At 38.8% G+C, this 18,085-nt stretch overlaps 1 protein-coding gene across 1 annotated transcript in view; it reads left to right on the top strand.

Moving 5' to 3' along the window:
- Nucleotides 1-18,085, top strand: part of aqr (aquarius intron-binding spliceosomal factor) — a 41,862-nt gene that overhangs the window by 6,238 nt on the left and 17,539 nt on the right. The window contains exons 14-26 of the mRNA XM_026339307.1: nucleotides 1,127-1,230; nucleotides 3,906-4,008; nucleotides 5,446-5,566; nucleotides 5,953-6,094; nucleotides 6,591-6,769; nucleotides 7,792-7,959; nucleotides 9,554-9,723; nucleotides 10,593-10,834; nucleotides 10,959-11,108; nucleotides 11,774-11,843; nucleotides 12,933-13,043; nucleotides 13,584-13,693; nucleotides 17,030-17,165. Coding sequence (XP_026195092.1) covers nucleotides 1,127-1,230; nucleotides 3,906-4,008; nucleotides 5,446-5,566; nucleotides 5,953-6,094; nucleotides 6,591-6,769; nucleotides 7,792-7,959; nucleotides 9,554-9,723; nucleotides 10,593-10,834; nucleotides 10,959-11,108; nucleotides 11,774-11,843; nucleotides 12,933-13,043; nucleotides 13,584-13,693; nucleotides 17,030-17,165 — 1,806 coding nt within the window. The remainder of the gene's footprint in view (nucleotides 1-1,126; nucleotides 1,231-3,905; nucleotides 4,009-5,445; nucleotides 5,567-5,952; nucleotides 6,095-6,590; nucleotides 6,770-7,791; nucleotides 7,960-9,553; nucleotides 9,724-10,592; nucleotides 10,835-10,958; nucleotides 11,109-11,773; nucleotides 11,844-12,932; nucleotides 13,044-13,583; nucleotides 13,694-17,029; nucleotides 17,166-18,085) is intronic.

Genomic DNA, 18,085 nt, shown 5'->3' with positions numbered 1-18,085 from the left:
TTTCTGGATTAATTTGTCAGAAAATGTGATTTGATCTTCATCTAAGTATTAACAAATATAATGTGCCTAAAATAATAGAACAGAAAGTCTGATCTGTCATGTCTTCATTGAGAACAACCATAAAAACTCATAGGGCTCCCGCTTTGCAGCAATAACCTTAACCAGGTGCTTCCTGTAGCTGTGGATCAGACCTGCACATTGCTAACCTGAATTCTTGCAGAATTGTGCTCTGACTTGGCCATTGTTTGTTGTTTTTCTGAAGCCATTATTGCAGCAATGTTCTTTTTTAATAAACAGCAGCCTCCTTCATAGTGTCCTGCTATAGACACCCTGTTTGTTCAATGTTTTACCTACTGTAAACTCATGAACACAGATGTTAGCAAGTTCCAATGACGCCTTCAAATCTTTGGCTGTCTCTCTGGCCTGTTCCTTTACCTCACTGATGAGTGTTTGTTTTGCTCTTTCGCCCACTTCTTGGTAGAGTAGACACAGACCCAGAGTGTCTCCAATTGTAGATTGTTTGCCTAACTGGTGAATTTCTATAGTCTTTGACATCATTTTCCAGCTTTATGTAAATCAACTATTCTTGATCATAGATCCTCTGAAAGCAAGGCATGGCTCACATAAGCGTATTCTTCTTGTGCAGAGCAAACTCAAAAAGTTTGAGTGTTGTTTGTACGTTGAAGTAGCTCTAGTCCACACCCTCAAAATAATTTTCTTCCAGGTATGCTAACACCTGACTAATCTTTCTGGAGGTTATTATTCCAAGGGTTCATATACTTTTTCCACTCACACTATGAGGTTTTGATGGTTGTTCTCAATAAAGATGTGAAATATCAGATAATTTCTTTTGTGTTATTATTTTAGGCATATTACATTTGTTTAATATTCTCGACTTAGATGAAGACCAGATCCCATTTTCTGACAAATTAATGCAGACCACAAAATTCTAAAAGGGTCACACATTTTTCTTGCCACTGTAGGTAGATATTACAGATCCTTCTCTTTGTGTTGCTCCTGCTTTTGTTCTTCATTAAATCGTCATAGTAATATAATTAATGTTTTATTTTGATGTTGCACATTTCAGTGTATGAGATTTCACCTCTTTGTTTTTCATTTCATACAGAGGGCAGCCTTTGCTCATTTCCCAGAGTTGCACGACTTTGCTCTGTCCAACGTAGCAGCAGTAGACACTCGAGAATCCCTGACCAAACATTTTGGGCATCTCAGGTAAAAACATCTCAAACTAATCAGGAAGTGAAGCGTATTTGCGCATTATCAGTGCACAGATGTTTTGGAAGGTTATGCATGATTGCACCAAGTACATGATAGTGACCTGTTAATACTAAACTCCTGTAACACAACAGTTTTATACCAGTCTCATGTACAGTATAGGTACTTACTGGACTAACTGTATGTAGGACCCTTGCTTTTTAGGCATAATACCATTATTTCTAAAAGCACTGTCCTTGGCCAAAAAAAGCAGCACAGAAACAAACCCCCTGCAGAAGTGTACAGGTCTGATTTATGTGGATATTAAGTTCTTCTGACCACCAAAATCTTTGCTACAAGCTACAAGCTGTAGCTGTTATACCTATGTTTGTCCTATATTGCACTATAGCATCAGCATCACCGTTCCTGCCTGATTGCCCTGCTAAATGGAGGCTAGTGAGCCCTTGAACAGGCAGCTGGTACCAGCCAGAGAGAGAGGCACGCCTCATTAATTTAATCGATTTGCAGTGGCTTGAGAATAAACTCTTTGAACAGCTGTGTTTGTCAGATCATATTAGCTTGCCAAAGAGCCAAAAAGCACCATTGCGTTGATGAACTGGCTGGTCTGTGTGTTTGTGTATGTGTGTGTGTGTGTGTGTGTGTGTGTGTATTTTGTTTTGTTTTCTTACTTGTGTGTAAAGGGAAGTGACAAGACGTTGATTTATTGGTAGTTTGTAATTACTTCACAGTTTCTAACCTTTCTTGACATTTGATATCATAATGAAATTTTAAAATTAAAAGCTTAGAGAGAGTCATTATGTTTTGGTTTAATCTAACAACAACTCTTATTATCATTATTATTTATTTACTTATACACCATGTGATATTTTTGCCATTACACCACAGGGGTAGCATATTGGAACAATACAAATTTTCCCTTTGCAGTTGATATTTTTTAATATCCATCACTTCTTTTCACTTCTGTCATGGATTATAAATGCTTAAACCCCACACTAAGTTTCTTTGCGTCAGGCAGAAGGTTCTGAGCCGAGCTGAGCTGAATCAGGTGAAGACTTAGCTGAACCATTTCATGTATTTTTAGAAGCTCTGCTCCTTTTCCCAGAATTAGAGTTTTGAATATAGCAGGAACTGCATTGTTCGCTGCTCCACAACTGTCACCAATGCAGCTCCTGGGTAACTCAAATATGCCGATCAGATTTAACGAGGCACTTTTCATCCAAACAACTCGCACTAATGCCAGTTTATTCCAGCTGCGCTACCCACAGGCTAAGCTCCCAGTCACCCGCCATTCTGAATTTATCCGTTAAGTCCCCCAAATACACACATGCAGCATTATTGCATAGCCCGCTTACACTTCTACACACCCATTCTCTCACATACACATGAATACTTCTTCCAGTCACATAAATCATTTTGAGTGTCATTTCAGGCCAAAAAATGAATTAAATACCTGATTAAGGAGAAGAAATCAAACAGAGTCATTACTACTGGAAAATAATTGGCATAATTAGTTCTGTGATTAGTTCTTCAGTGTGGTCTTGTCATTTGTAGAGGAATGTAGATATCTATTCAAATAGTCTATTACTTAATTAAGAAAAGAAAAGCATAAACCACATTAGCGTTATAGCTGATTAGAGGTGATAATGTCTTTTTGTTTGTTTTTAGTGCTTTTAATTCGTTAGAGTTTTATGTTTAGCTAGCTAAATGAAAATACCTTTAACTCGTGTTAACATCTTTGTAAACTGTGTTTTTACTAAAGTCTGAAGAAATGTCTATACAGCATTCAGGCCAAAAAGTAAACTTACCGTAGAGCAGTTTCTGCTCTGTGCCCATCTTCACCTTACCCTGCCAGTGGCTCAGCTATCAATCATGACCTGGTCCAGTCATCAGCATTACTCAGTGTGAGTTGTTGTTGTATTGTTATTTTGTTGCTAAGGGTAGGAATGTCCCCGCGACCTGGGCCACCAAACTGCAACACTGGCAGAATTGCCACCCCACTACCTAAGCTTGGCATCACAAGTAGCAGAATACATGCACATACACGGATACAATCGGTCAGTGCCACGTGTGACTGTCGAGGCCTGTCACTGTGTGATCGGGCCCTGTCCTTCATTGTGTACCAGACTCTGCCTGTGTCACAGTGCGTCAGCCTGATTAACACAGGTCTGTATGCAAAGAGCCACGCCTCAGCTTTCTGAGACGGATATGGGCTTTGATTTTTATAATCCTGTCACATCAGTGCACCCCGGCCCCTTAACACACACATGCTGACATAGCAGGAGTGCTGTGTCAAAGCAAACAGCAAAACTGCTTTGTGCAAAGAATTGGTTAAGCTTGTGTATCTTCACACACACATCACCGTTTAAAAAGCCTTTCTCAGGAGATGAAGTGTCCCAAAAAGCACCAACATGTAACTTCTCTTATAAATATATTATACATCACAGTCACAATGGTAGACTTTCAGAATTTAATGATTGTCATGTAATATGAGTTGTGCTCATCATAATCTTAATGTTTTTATTAATCCCCAACTAATATGTTTGGGCAGCAGTTAGTTGTTACCTTCTTTACTCTCCTCCTTTCTTTGAGTAAGAGCGTCGGCTAAATGCGTAATTTGCAAATGTTTTTTTTGTAGCCGACCAAATGCCTGTTTATCTCATCTTTCTTCACAGTCCAAATATGCTCCACCGGGTGGCCTCGTACTTGTGTCTCCTTCCAGAACTGCCTGAAGGGCAAGACACAACCTATGAGAAGGTGTTTCTCCTTGAGGTGTTGGTAAGTGCAGTCTGATAACAGTGAAATAATTAAAAAAATATATAAGTAAAAAAAAAAAAAAAAAGATGTACAGTATATCCTTAATGTAAACCAGTCCAGTACCAATGACACCAACTGGCTAATTTAACCTGTGAACTATCTTACAGGAGTTTGTTTTTTTGTTGCATTTAAGTATGGTCCATGATTTTTCATGGGTCAAATAAATTGCTAAATATAAGAATATTTAGTCTTTGTTGTCTAAGATTTTTGAATTGACCAGAAAGAGATGTTTAATTATGAGATAATGAAGTACTACTTTCAGACCGTATTGGTGAACAGTTATTTTCCAGAATAATTACCGGCCATTCAGCCTTGTGGCCTAATGGGTTTTGTGTTTCTCATTTTAAAGTCATTAATCTCAGCACATGACCTTGAACATGAATACATATAGCATCCCCTCTTCTCTGCCCGTCCCTCTTGAATTTGCCTCCTAATCCAATTAGTGCTTTATGGAGGCATTTGTGTGACATTGATACTGATAAACAGATCTAGAACTTGTTTTTCTTTTCCTTTTTGTTTCTCTTAAAAGGTTGGAGCTAGTTTGATTGTACTTTCTGGTTCCCCTTTCCTCATACTCCCAATTTTCATTTTAAAGCCCAACCAGGAAGCTGGTGGAGAGTTGCCCCACTAGTCTCCCTAATACACATTCACATGTGCTGTAGACCTCTTCATCATGGTGGGTGTATCAAGGCTGTCCTGCGATTATTCATAATTACCCACTCAGACCATCCCAAGGTCCTCTCTGAGAAGCGATGACGAAAAGCTGTTTCATAATTATCTGATTAGATTGATGCAGGAGACAACGTCAGTGGAATCGTTTGTGTGTGCTTTAGGTTGCCCCAAACAACCAACATCATTGACTGGTTTAACATGAAGGAGCCACAGGACTAGAACTCTGCCATATGGTAGCCAAACAATCATCTGCACTGCAAAGAACACAGTCATAAATATGCTGAGGGAAGGACCATTCTTAGTAAGGAGTCGGTTTAGTTTAGGCTTCTTAATTCATCTGTTGGAAAGGATGAACTGGTTTGTATTCAGCATTCATTTTGACATAGCAAATAATTAATGTAATTTATATCTTTTTTTCTAGAATAGATTAGAAAGGATGGTTGTGTGTAGTGCTCATTCGCAAAATATCAGCTGGGCAGGGGTTAGTGTAAAAGATCAATAACAGAAATGTCACACACATTAACTATAGGCCAGCTAGATTTAGAATGACGAGTAGTAAAAATGTTTTTGTTTTATTTATTTTTTTCCATGTTGTCTTCTTGCACGGGAAGAGATTAAGATCCTAGACACTGAGCTGAAAGGGCAGAGGGGCATTTGTTCATTAACCCAATTTCTCTCTGTCTTTGTCTCTCTTGCTGTTTGCCCCACACACACACACACACACAGGTGTCCCGTCATGAGCGCAGAATCTCTCAGATTGAGCAACTTAACCAGATGCCTCTTTATCCAACAGAGAAGATAATCTGGGATGAGAACATCGTCCCGACAGAGTACTACTCAGGCGAAGGTGTGTGTTGTATGTGTGAATTGTAATAGTGTGTCTGAGTTGACGTGTGCTATAGTTCACATACTTATTTCAGTATCTAGTCAGTGCCTCATACTTACATGTACACAGACCCACACCTTGTGTTATACCTTATCTTCAGGACACTGGCACCTCTCTCTTAGGGAATCCTATTTAGTTGGCAAGGACACTTTCAGCAACTCCGGTACTAAGGCTCTTTAAGCAACGTCCTTTCTTCTTCTTTGCAACATTTAGACGTGCAGTAATCTGTATAACAGAAAAGAAATAAATGTAGCTCATTAATGACAAATTAATAATTAATTGCAATTATTTGGATATTAGCATATAATTCACTCTGTTTGGCTCTTTTTATTTGTCTTCCTTCTCAGGCTGCCTGGCTCTGCCCAAGTTGAATCTCCAGTTCCTGACTCTCCATGACTACCTGTTGAGGAACTTTAACCTCTTCCGTCTGGAGTCCACCTATGAGATCAGACAGGACATAGAAGATGTCGTGTGGCGTATGAAACCATGGTGAGATGCCCTCAATTCTATAGCTTCAAGAAATATGATTCGTTGGTAGATTTTAACTTGGGAATGTTTTTAAAATATATGTATGTATAAACCTCAGTGATGTATGGTTCGGGATTTGAAATAGGGTTATTGCATACGCACACATAAGCATCTGTGGTGCAGTCAGTTTCTACCATTAACTAATCTACAGCGCACTTTGTCTCTTTACTTCAGTGAATGAAGATTAATATCCTCTGTCTACCTCAAACATGGTGGCATAGCGCATTGACAATATTTTATTAAAAGACTGTGACATTTGGTACACCACATTTGGAAACCCATTGCTTAACATAATAAGTGTTCCCATTATGTCAAATGATGTAGCAACTTGCTTGTTGTTCCTGCGGAAGTAAATAAGTAAGCAGTAGTGCCATGTGCTGCCCTAAATCCAACTGATTTTCAATCTTGACAACAGCCTACAGCGCTTGTCTAACTTTTTGTCTGTCCCTCTACACAGGCAGTCAGAGTATGGTGGAGTGGTGTTTGGTGGCTGGGCTAGGATGGCTCAGACAATCACCTCTTTTTCTATAGTAGAGGTTGCCAAGCCCAACATTGGAGAGAGCTGGCCAGCTCGCGTCCGAGCTGATGTCACGATCAACCTTAACGTACAAGGTCACATCAAGCAAGAGTGGGAAGGTAAAAACTCAAACACTGTTCTGTTTTTCATCACTTTATATATATGTATTTGTCTATTATCTCATATCTGTATATTATGTTTGTTATGTCAGTCTAACCACATTTGTTGCTCTGTCTAGTTTGTTCTCTGCAGACAAAATGACCTAAAGTCAAAAGATGTTGTGGAAAATAAACTGATAACACACCCTCTTGCATCTACTATTATAGATCAGCTGTTTTGTTCCATATTGCCTAGTTACATTATCTTTTCTCTATTTCTTCTCATATACGTTATATTTCTTTATAAAATATTTCATACCTTGACTCATGAACCCTGACCACTTAATGTCTCTGAGAAGACTTGCTACCCCTCTACTGCCTCACTGAGCCTCAGGCTTTATGTCTTGGTCATTTTCTGTCTATCGCTCTGTATGCTTGGTAGAGGAACTGTAGACAATGTTACCACAAGCTTGTCAGCTTTGAAGAATGTTGATTAAATGGCAACATAGAGAGTGCAATGGAGCCTTTGGCAGGCTGTCTGCTATAGCTCTCCTGAGAAAGCCATAGCATATATTCACAGCAATGTCAATGGTGTACTGGAGTAATTAACATGGAAAATGAATGGGTCGTTCCAGTGGCCAAATGCTGTAAAAGTAATGAAGTGATTACTGATCACAAAAAAGGTGAACCTAATGTATCACAAATTGATCCCTACACTTTATCTTTATACACAGTTTTACAGTTTCTGCCTCCTTCTTGTAACTCAGAGTATGAACTATTACTTCCTTCACTCCACTAGCCTTTTCCCCATTGTATAATTAGAGCTTCATGTTTTAAAGATCAGGTGAATGCTGACAGAGCGGTTTTGCTTGCGTCTCCAAACTCCCCCACACTACTACTCTGTCTCACAAACACTCCACATCACCCATTTCTCTTTGTGTCCTTTTCACTTTCTTTCTGTTTTTCTGTCTCTCCTTTTTTTCCCCTCTCCCTTCCCTTCTTTCCCTCTCTAACTGCTCTCTCCATCCTCTCTTTCCCTGTAGGACTGCGGAAACATGACGTTTGCTTTCTGATCACGGTGCGCCCGAACCTGCCCTACGGCACACGCTTTGACCGGCGCCAGCCCTTTGTGGAGCAGACTGGCCTGGTGTACGTGAGAGGCTGCGAGGTGCAGGGTATGCTGGATGACAAGGGACGTGTCATTGAGGAAGGTATGCTCATACATACTCCTGCCTACACACACACCAGTGACATTTGACATCCATACACCCATCAGACCTCCAGTTATCTCCATCTATGGATCCTTGGGAGAGGGTCAGACAGGTGTTGTCATGGAGATAGTCACAGTGAGACCTGACCTTTATACATTAACATTCCATTAACCTGAGGTCGTCGACCACACCTGAGGGCTTTAGGCAGCATCCTCTGCTATATTTGATTTAACTGAAAAGCTGTTCTATTATAACTATTTCTAGTTATACTAAATAAATAGTAATACACAACATTAAACAATTGCTAAAACAAGATATTTCCAGCAGCAAGGCCCTCTACCATTACAAAAGTGATCTGAGAACAGCACAGAAATTAGTATTTTACCACATTTCACTAATAAGTCATAGTTGTCATTAAACACAAAGAGAATCTTCTCAAACCAAATTGAAAACTCCTCTCTTTCCTGGAAAGTAAAATATATTTCTAAAGTAACAGGGTCGCCTCTGTTTACCGTGTTGTTCTCCTCCCCACAGCCCAAAGCAGGCCCTCTGTGTGCTTGGTTCACCTGAGTTAGCCAGAACCCCTGCTATTCTAAGTGTTTTCCCCTGTCAGAACATGTGTCCATGTGCTGAAGCATCCTTTCCCCTATCCTCTCTCATCTGTTTGAATAAAATATGCAGAAGGCAGGGTTTCCTAAATAGAAATCCTGCCAGAGAACATTTCTTGTCTGTGTCTGCTTAGTTAAACTTTCAGATCCCCAGTGGGGTAAGCAGAACTCTGGCTAACAGGAAGCTAGTGATGTCACGTGAATCACATTAATTCATGTGGTGAAGGTGTGTGAAGACTCAAGCTGAGAGGTGCATTTTGAGACAATAATTGACTCTTAAACTTTAATATTCAAATAAAAATAGTATAAAATACAATGGCAAGAAATTAGAATTGTCTGCATTCATGTCTACATTTGTCAGAAACTATTGGCATATATTCATCTGAATTACAGTTAGAGAAGAAAAAAGATTTAAATGACAGACACACATCATTATGTTGTTTTGTTGTGTTGCTATAATCTCATCTTTTAATAACTGACAGTTAAATACAGTGGCACACCTTGGCTGAGCTGAGCTGTCCACATTGTTATCACATGGTGTTGAGGGCGTAGCTTCCACTCTTAAACTGTCACCACGCTCATTTTAGCAAGGGGGATTTGATGATCCCTACATAACTATACACACATGAACACAGACACACCTACACATACGTGCATGGGCAGAGGCCAACAGGATTGAGTTTCACTCTTCAACTCCATGTCCTCCTCCACTCTCTGTGAAAGCTGCACTTGTTGTGGCATGCAGACTGCCCATGGGAGAAAGGCTTATGCCAGTGGCCTTTCTGTCAAGCATCTAGATAGAAGTCCTGTTCCTGAGGAGGAATGTTACTGTAGAAATGCAAGCCAAGTTTAGGTGTAAGGTAAATTTAGGGATGTGATGGACATTTATATTAAAATTTACGTCTGTTTAATTAGTTTAGAAATAGCTGATTTAATTATTTCATTTTAATGTTCTAACAAGTATTCTCTCCAACACTCTGATCTAGGACCTGAACCAAAGCCAAAGCTACGGGGAGATGCCAGAACGTTCCGTGTTTGGCTGGACCCAAACCAGTATCAACAGGATATGACCAGCAGCATTCAAAGCGGCACTGAAGACCCATATGAGACTTTCAACATCATCATGAGACGCAAACCCAAGGAGAATAATTTCAAGGTTTGGACTGCCTACTGAAGCATAACCCTCATTTTACATTGCTTTTGAGTGCTTTATCTTAAGACCTTGAGCTCTGGTCCTGCCAACACCACCTCTGAGTGATGTATCGCACATATTATATTCTCTTGGGTATTGTGGGTAGTATAAGGTTGGGGCCAGGGCAGCTCTGAGATTACTACTCAATCAAGGCCCTCCCAGTGAAAGCAAATTCTCACAGGCTATTTATGTAACATGTAGCCCTTTTGGTAGCAAGTCAACATTGTATAGTATACTGTTTTTATACTTTCCTACATAAAGCATCACAGATGTTAAAAGTTTTTCAGCAGGTCTTAGGAGTTATCTGTGCAAGTGCAACCTCCCATCTGTTGTTTTGTTCTGTTCATTTTTTCTTTTTTTATAGGTTAACCGCACACAAATCTCTTTTTCCTTTTTTATCATATCCTTTTATTTGAGAGCTTCTGATTACGGGCTTTGTCAAATCTGCTATTTCTAATTCTGCACACCCATTTCTGTCTTTCACACCCGGAGCAATGACAGATGTTTTTGAAGCGTTTCTTTTTTTCTTGAATTTGAAAAGCATAGGAACTAATGGGTATTCAAGAAACATTCTTCTCCATCTTTGATGTGTGACACAGATAAAAGTAAACATGTTTCCCCAAACAGTGTTTGATGCAGAGGGTATTAGACAGTTTGCAGCTCATTAAAATATAATTGACATACATATAAATTACCTGTTCTCCCATCAGCCCTCAAAAATGCTATTCTTATCCTGCTAAAGATACGAATGGGGTGGGTCTCTGTTGTCTGACTTGCCTCATTTAGTTACATGTTTTATCTTCAAGTTTTCAAAATGTCTGTCTGTCTTTCAGGCAGTGCTAGAGACCATCCGAAACCTGATGAACACTGAGTGTGTTGTCCCAGACTGGCTCCACGACATTATCCTAGGCTACGGTGACCCAGGCAGTGCCCACTATTCCAAAATGCCCAATCAGATTTCCACTTTGGACTTCAATGACACTTTTCTGTCTCTGGATCACTTACATTCATGTTTTCCGGGTTACACTATAAAGGTCACAGAGGAGAACGCAGAACTACAAGTGCCCCCTTTCAGGTAAAGTAAAAGCACGCTTGTTGGTTATTTACTTTAGAGTTGGTTGAGACAATAGTATTTTTTTTTTCTCTATGATAAGATGTATGATGATTTCCTCTTTTCCTTTGTTCTTTTGTTTTCCCAGAGTCAAGTTTCCAATTTCAAAAAACACAGACAAAGGTAAGAAGAGGAAGGCTGATGAAGAAGTGGAAGACAAAGAGAAGGACATGACCTTGGTCGTTGAGCCCTATGTCACCCCCAACCGTGGGCCATATCCCTACAACCAACCAAAGAGGTAAGAGATCAAGGCCAAGCCTGAATCCTTCCCAATTGAGGCCTCATGAATAACACTTTGGTCTGGCCTGGATCAAAGTGTGTAATATACTATTTCAGCTTATCCTAAGACCTTAACCTCTATAGAAAACATGTCCACAGTATAAAACAGTTCAGAGGTACAAGTAAAATGCTTATTACTGCTCTTGGCCTGACTCTTGTGTTTTATTTGTCTGTTTGTCTCCATGGTATGTCTCCTGGCTTGTTCACTATGTAATGTTTTATTGCTAATTTGGTGGTTGTTGTTGTGCCTATGATAATAGATTTTTAATGCAATTAAACATTAACAGAAGTGGCTTTAATAACATTCATGCCACAAAATGACTGCCGTTAATGAACATGTAAGATTCATCTTGTGGTGTTTTAGCATTTTCAGTCTGTACTTTGATATTTAAATCTTGGTAGCAGCAACATGTCTATGGGGAAGCCCCAACTTAATCTTTCAAGATGTTGTCAAAAAAACATCACAACAAAACCTGCAGCATGAAGCATCTCTTAAAAAACAAAACAAACAAACAAAAAAAATGATGAAAACGTTAGAACTCCAATGTTTATGCTGTCAGGGCCATTCAGTATCTCGGACCAACAACTTTATTTATTAATATCGGGAATGTCAATCTCTTACAGGAATACAATTCAGTTCACTCCTACTCAGATTGAAGCCATTCGAGCTGGGATGCAGCCAGGACTCACCATGGTAAGGGCTTGTTATTTAGCATTTCAATGTATAAGATTCAAGAGCTGTTGAAAGAAAATTTGCAAGATTTAAATGATATATTTAACAATATTGTAGCAAAACATTTGAGTCACAAAACATAATATGAAATCCAGCCCTATAAAGTTACCAAACATATCCTTTGAGTGAGTGTGATGCTTTCTAGGCAAATAACCTGGCCCAGTGAGCACTAACATTGGAGGTGCATATTATTCCAGACCATTGTTATAACATAGCCATAATCTCTAGAATGTACACCAACAGTAATATCCTGTTGTTTGATGTCCCTTTCTTTGTCACTTATGTACAGTAATAAAGAAAATCCCCTAAAATCCTCTCTTCTTCAACCACATATAAAATGTCAAAGGATTACAGCTCTAGATGTTCCCTGCTGTTATGCATAGTGTAGTAGTGTAACACACTTTTGACAAACTGATCTTTCAATGTGGTGATAAGTAGCCGGCATAAGTGTCTAATGCATTCATTCCTTCCTCTGTTTATCTCCTCAAGCACACAACCTCCCGAGCTGTCTAACTGCTTCTTTAATGTGAGGCAAATAAAAGTTGGTCATGCACTGTAGAAATATCTAATTACATGTACTATTTTTTAGTAGAAATTAGTCACCTGAGAGACCAACACTAACACCAACCTATTTCGTGAATATTTATTTAGTAAATTATATGTACTATCCCATCTCGCCCCACTTAAGTTGTGCACAGTGATGAAGGGCTACTAGAAATCAGATAATAAGTACAAAGGGAGACTTGACAGATACTTCCAGTATGCCTCCTATAGCATTTCTCCTTATTTTTCTTTGTGTTTTCACCCATCTGTGCACTCAGTGGAACTGCCTTGGCATGCCAGACAGTGCCACACTGCATTGGGTCCATTTGAGCATGGCTAATGGGTCAGTAGCCTAGTCACTTCTGACATGCCTGTGGCCTAGCTGTCACAATCGCTAGACTGTCTACAGGGGGAGCGCCTTTGCACTGTGACCTACCTTCTGATTGTGCTTCTATTCTCTTCTGTTTCTTCTTGTTGAAAAGTTAATTTCTTACTGTCTTTCTCCAGGTTGTAGGACCACCAGGAACCGGAAAGACAGATGTTGCCGTGCAGATCATCTCAAACCTGTATCACAACTTTCCTGAGCAGAGGACCCTCATAGTTACTCACTCAAACCAGGTCAATCACACACACAACGCCTACACACACAAACCAGCTCTGATCTCAGAAAAGTTTGAGTAACACTCCAAAACAGCTAAGCTATCTAGAGAATTACAGCTTGTGCTCAGAGCTGCCCATTAATCAGGCAAGAGTCATATTCAAACCTTAGAGGAAAAATTAAAATCTAAGCTCCCTTGTGCCCCAATCTCCCCCCCGTAGTATTTAATCATAAAGTAATCTGCTGTTTTACTCTACTGAAAGGTGGCCAGGGGGAAGCTTATCCACAAGAAGCATAGCTGCATATAAAGATGAAAAAACTTATTTTCATTCAATAGTTTACCCTGAAATGTATATTTCCTTTACAGAAAAACACTTTTTTCATAGTAAACTAACAAATATACTCATCAAATTTAATACAAATAAAAAGGAGTAAATCAAGAATTGGAATGAATTCACAGAAATAAAATATATTGTTGATAAATGACAAAATATACGGACATGTCAATGGCATTGCCTTGTCTGATTATGTTGCTTGTTGCTATGTTTCATTCTCACCAGGCTCTTAACCAGCTATTTGAAAAGATCATGGCTCTAGATATCGATGAGCGTCACCTCCTGCGTCTGGGCCATGGAGAGGAGGAGCTGGAGACTGAGAAAGACTTCAGCAGGTGAGAATAGCAAAGGACAGGTGAAGAACGAAGGCACACAGAGATGCACCTAAACAAACAGGAAAGCAAACCTTACAATTGAGACAAGTTGAATTTGCGTGTCCAAGTGCAAAAGTACGTTCAGCAACTGGTAACATACTTATAGTGCATATGTACTGCAACCCACACAGTTTGATCACAGCCGCCAACATACACAAATAGGAACCCAACTCAGCTGACACAACACATAGTTACTCTGATCCAACATTGTGAAATGGCTACTTGATACTCTCACATGCCAGGAACCTAGTTTATCTTTATTGGGCATCGTTGGCCTCCAAGGTCTTTCAACTGGAATAAGGGATCTCTCCCCACATCCCTACACACACAAGCAGTGTCTGTCTGATTAACCCTCTTAACCCTCTTATCTTAACCCTGTAAGATGTCTGTATTTGACATTAACTTTGACAATAACTTTCCACAATGGGTGGATAGCAAAATGCTATGTCAATTTATGGAGATTTACCATAAAGATAAACTCAAAGCATCATAAGTTATCTAGAAAACATTTAGAAAACAAACTATTTAGGAAAGATATTGGAAATAACTAAATATGCATGTCTTGGAAACGTATTTTAATAAGTAAGTTTAAGTTTTAGATTAATTTTAAGTATCCCAAATGGAAAATATGTTTTAACCATATAGAGTTTATAATCATAGTTGAGGCAGACAAAAATAAATAACATTACACCAACATATTCTACCAATCACTTAGTCCACAAGATCTTGCATGACATACAGACATTTTAAATGTTAAACAAAATGTTTAGGAGTTAATATAAAGTTGTTATTTTCCGACCATGCAAATATTTAAGCCTATTTTATAAACATTTCATTAATTACATCAATATAAAGAAACCATTAAATTAATAAATACATGAATGAATACAAAATAATTACATGAATAAATACATTTAATTTCAGATTGTTAAGACCTTGTTTATTCAAATCGGGCCAGGAAGGAGACCTTCTGTGGTGGATTAATCTTATCAACGAACTAGTTGTTTAAGAACGTTCTCGGTTTAATAATAATCATAATAGGCACATAATAAACACAATCCCGCTATTAAAACAGCACTAGTGGCAGAGCACAGTACAAATACCCTTAGATAAAAATCACTAGAGACCTGCTAAGGGAAGTCGTTATAATTCTGAGCACTGTCACCCACGTCTTTTTGTAAGTGTGTAACAACCTAAAGGATAATGACTCAATCTTTTCTTCTCAGATCCAGTAAGATGGGAAATGAGAAAGTTGGGGTCAGTGCATTTAACGGGTATCTGCTCACTAGGTTTCTTCCTTATGAGTTCCAACCAAAGCTTCTAAAAATGCAATGCAGCGGCTTAATACTTGTAGAGAAATTAGTCACTGGGTGGATCCCAGTTCCTCAAGTTGATCTAAATTTAAACCAAATAATGTTATGAATGATATGAAGTTCATGGGTAAAGTATTAGTTTAGTTATAGGTAGTGTACTAACAAAATCATTAAGGCTGTAGTTCCCATTTTAGACTTTGCAAATAAGGATCTCCAGATAGCCAACACATTTACTGTTCTACATGACAGCTGCTATATTTAAAACCATTCTCTTTTTCATCAGCTTTTTAGCTTGCTTTCGACTATAAATAGCTCAGTGTTGGTGAATATCACGTTTTTATGCCGTTACTATTTAAAATTTCCTTATAGCCAACATTATTAATTACCATCTTATCCATCTGTGGCACTGAGCTAATTGCACCCTATGCTCTTAGCAGCACTTCCAGAGGAGTCAAAGAGTGATTATGCATTTCATTCATTTGCTGTATCCTGTATAAGAGTACTGTTCAGTGTGAGTGTATGACTGTAGTATGAACAGCCGTGTATAGGAATCAGCTTCTGCACATGGAAGCAGTCTGTTACATTCCTAAATTATACAGCAACACAGACATAAAAGAAAGAGCTTTAGCTAGCAGCATTTAATGTTCCCCCCTGCTTGACTGCCTCATAACAACATGCAGACTCCACACTCCTTCCACCCCATCAACACCAGCTAGAGGAGAGAGAGCAGAGTTTTAATTAACACTGTATACGAGATGAAAAATGTAAGGCAGTGCTCCTCTGAATGACTAACAAAAGGAAAGCTACAGCACCATCAATTAACAATGCCTCTCTCCATTTCATGGTAAATTTTGTTCTGTGTTAATGAGATTTTGTGACTGGATGTTGGTGGCAGGGTAAAGAAAATGTCGTTGTGGATGGTGTATATTTCTGCCGTAGGTTTTAGGTTAAAGTAATCTTTGTAATTGTAATGGCACTATCCTCTCTCAGGTTCAAGCAAAGCCTCTTTATGTTACCAATGTCGTGTGCAAGTTTTATATTTATTGGATTATGACAAGGAAAATATAACCTTGGCAGTAGATGCATTCTGTTGTTCACACCTGTGCATCTATTATGAGTTACTGTCTCAGAGAAAGCAGAATGCATTACAGGTATGTCATCCCGGGAAGCAAGGTCACTTCCCATTTTTATTTAATTTTATTCGGGCCAAACAGGCAGTGCAGTGTGACTGCCTTTGAGTCATGTGCTGGCTGAGAATGTTTTCACAGAGTCTAAAAATAGAGTTCACCTCTAGTATTACCCTGTGACCCCTCCGACTTCCTGTCCGTGTGTGCTGCTTGTCTTGTTGCCACCTGCTAATTGCTTTAGAGCAGTATTGCTTAACTGCACAGTAGGATGCATGAAACAAAACAAACCTTAAATGTAGTCAAATAAAGCATTGCCTTTCTGTCACTGTACATATCTCCACTCAATGGCCGTACTTACAATACACTATATATACTAACTGGAAGTGTTGCTATATTATTAAATACACTGTAATAAAAAAAAAATAAAAAATACTGCTGGTCCTCATGTACTCAAGACTTTTTAGCACCTGCACACACTGAGCCAAGGAGGGAAACACAAAGCAAATTACAAAAAAGTTCCACACAAACAAGCAAATGGCAGTCAACAAATTAAGGTTAACTCTGCTCAATCAGTTCTTGGAAAATAAATAATCTGACACCATTGTGAGAAATGATTATATTAGATCAGAGGTTGAATCCACAGTTACAGCAAAATATTATTTCACGTGTTTGGCAGGATAAAGTCAGTTGAGGTAAAAAATAATTAATGCAAGATCTTACATGGTTATTCAGTGAATATTACGAAACATAAATAAAAAAATTACTGTTTATTATCCATTTGACCTTGTGCGTTCTATTATTCTTTTATTCAAAAAACATGACCTTTACATTGAACTAACTATGTTGTCTCTTTACAGATATGGCAGGGTAAACTATGTCTTAGCCAGAAGGCTGGAGCTCCTCAGAGAGGTGGCAAGGTTACAAGAGAGCTTGGATGTGCCGGGAGATGTTTCTTACACCTGTGAGACTGCTGGACACTTCTACCTCTATCAGGTAGGACTATAAGCTATTGTGTATGTGTAAAGATCTGTATAAATTGCAAATCTTTTTTGTCCTACTTGCATCCTATCGTTAAGCCCCTAAACATCCTTGTATTTAGTTTTTGGATATTAATATTGATTTACAGAGAGAGATAGAAAATAGAGAGATAGGGCTAAGGGGATGCATAAGATATTTAACAGATTTAATTAGAATGGATTTCTGTATTGTCTATCCTGTTCCTCAGACATATTCACGTCAATCATATGCAAACATTTTTGAAATGTCCTCTCTCCAGAGTCACTGCTGTTTTTTTGACTAGATACAGTCACAATACTCACTGTTTATTGCTGTTTATTCCTGTTACTATCATCTCTGGCTGCAGGAAAATGCCACTGTAGTTAGTTGAATTATCATGCTTTAGGAAAGGGGTTAAAAAATATCATAGATCTTCTCTTACATAGAGAGGAGAGAGGGATTTGCTCTCATCTTCAGTGTCACAGGGAGCTCAAGTTAATATTCAAAGACAGCCGAGATGTCAGTGATTGTAGTTTCTTTTGAGTATGAAGCCACAGACATTCTCATCTACATTTAATTTTATTGTTGTTGTGATATTTACTAACCAACAGTAGTTTTGTGCCTTGTAAATGTAGTTGATGTTACCATGCCCAGACATTTCTTTTAATCATTAATGATAACAAACCATATGTAGGTGCCCTTCGGGTTTTAGGGGTGGCCTTAATAGTCCGTACAGGCAGACACTTAACACACAATTAAGCTGAGTCCTGCAGCAGACCCATTAATGTTATCCTTCAAGTTGTTTTCTTCCACAGGGGTATTTATAGAACTAGGCTAACCTGCTGTTTGGTTGAAGATGGTTTATTAGGTGCTCAGCAGGGGTACCTCTGTAAGAGAGAGGCTTTCTCCTACCATTT

This window comes from Anabas testudineus, chromosome 22 (genome assembly GCF_900324465.2).
Source record: "Anabas testudineus chromosome 22, fAnaTes1.2, whole genome shotgun sequence".
NCBI lineage: Eukaryota > Metazoa > Chordata > Actinopteri > Anabantiformes > Anabantidae > Anabas > Anabas testudineus.
Note: the sequence above shows the minus strand (reverse complement) of the source record. Positions and strands in the feature narration are given on the sequence as shown.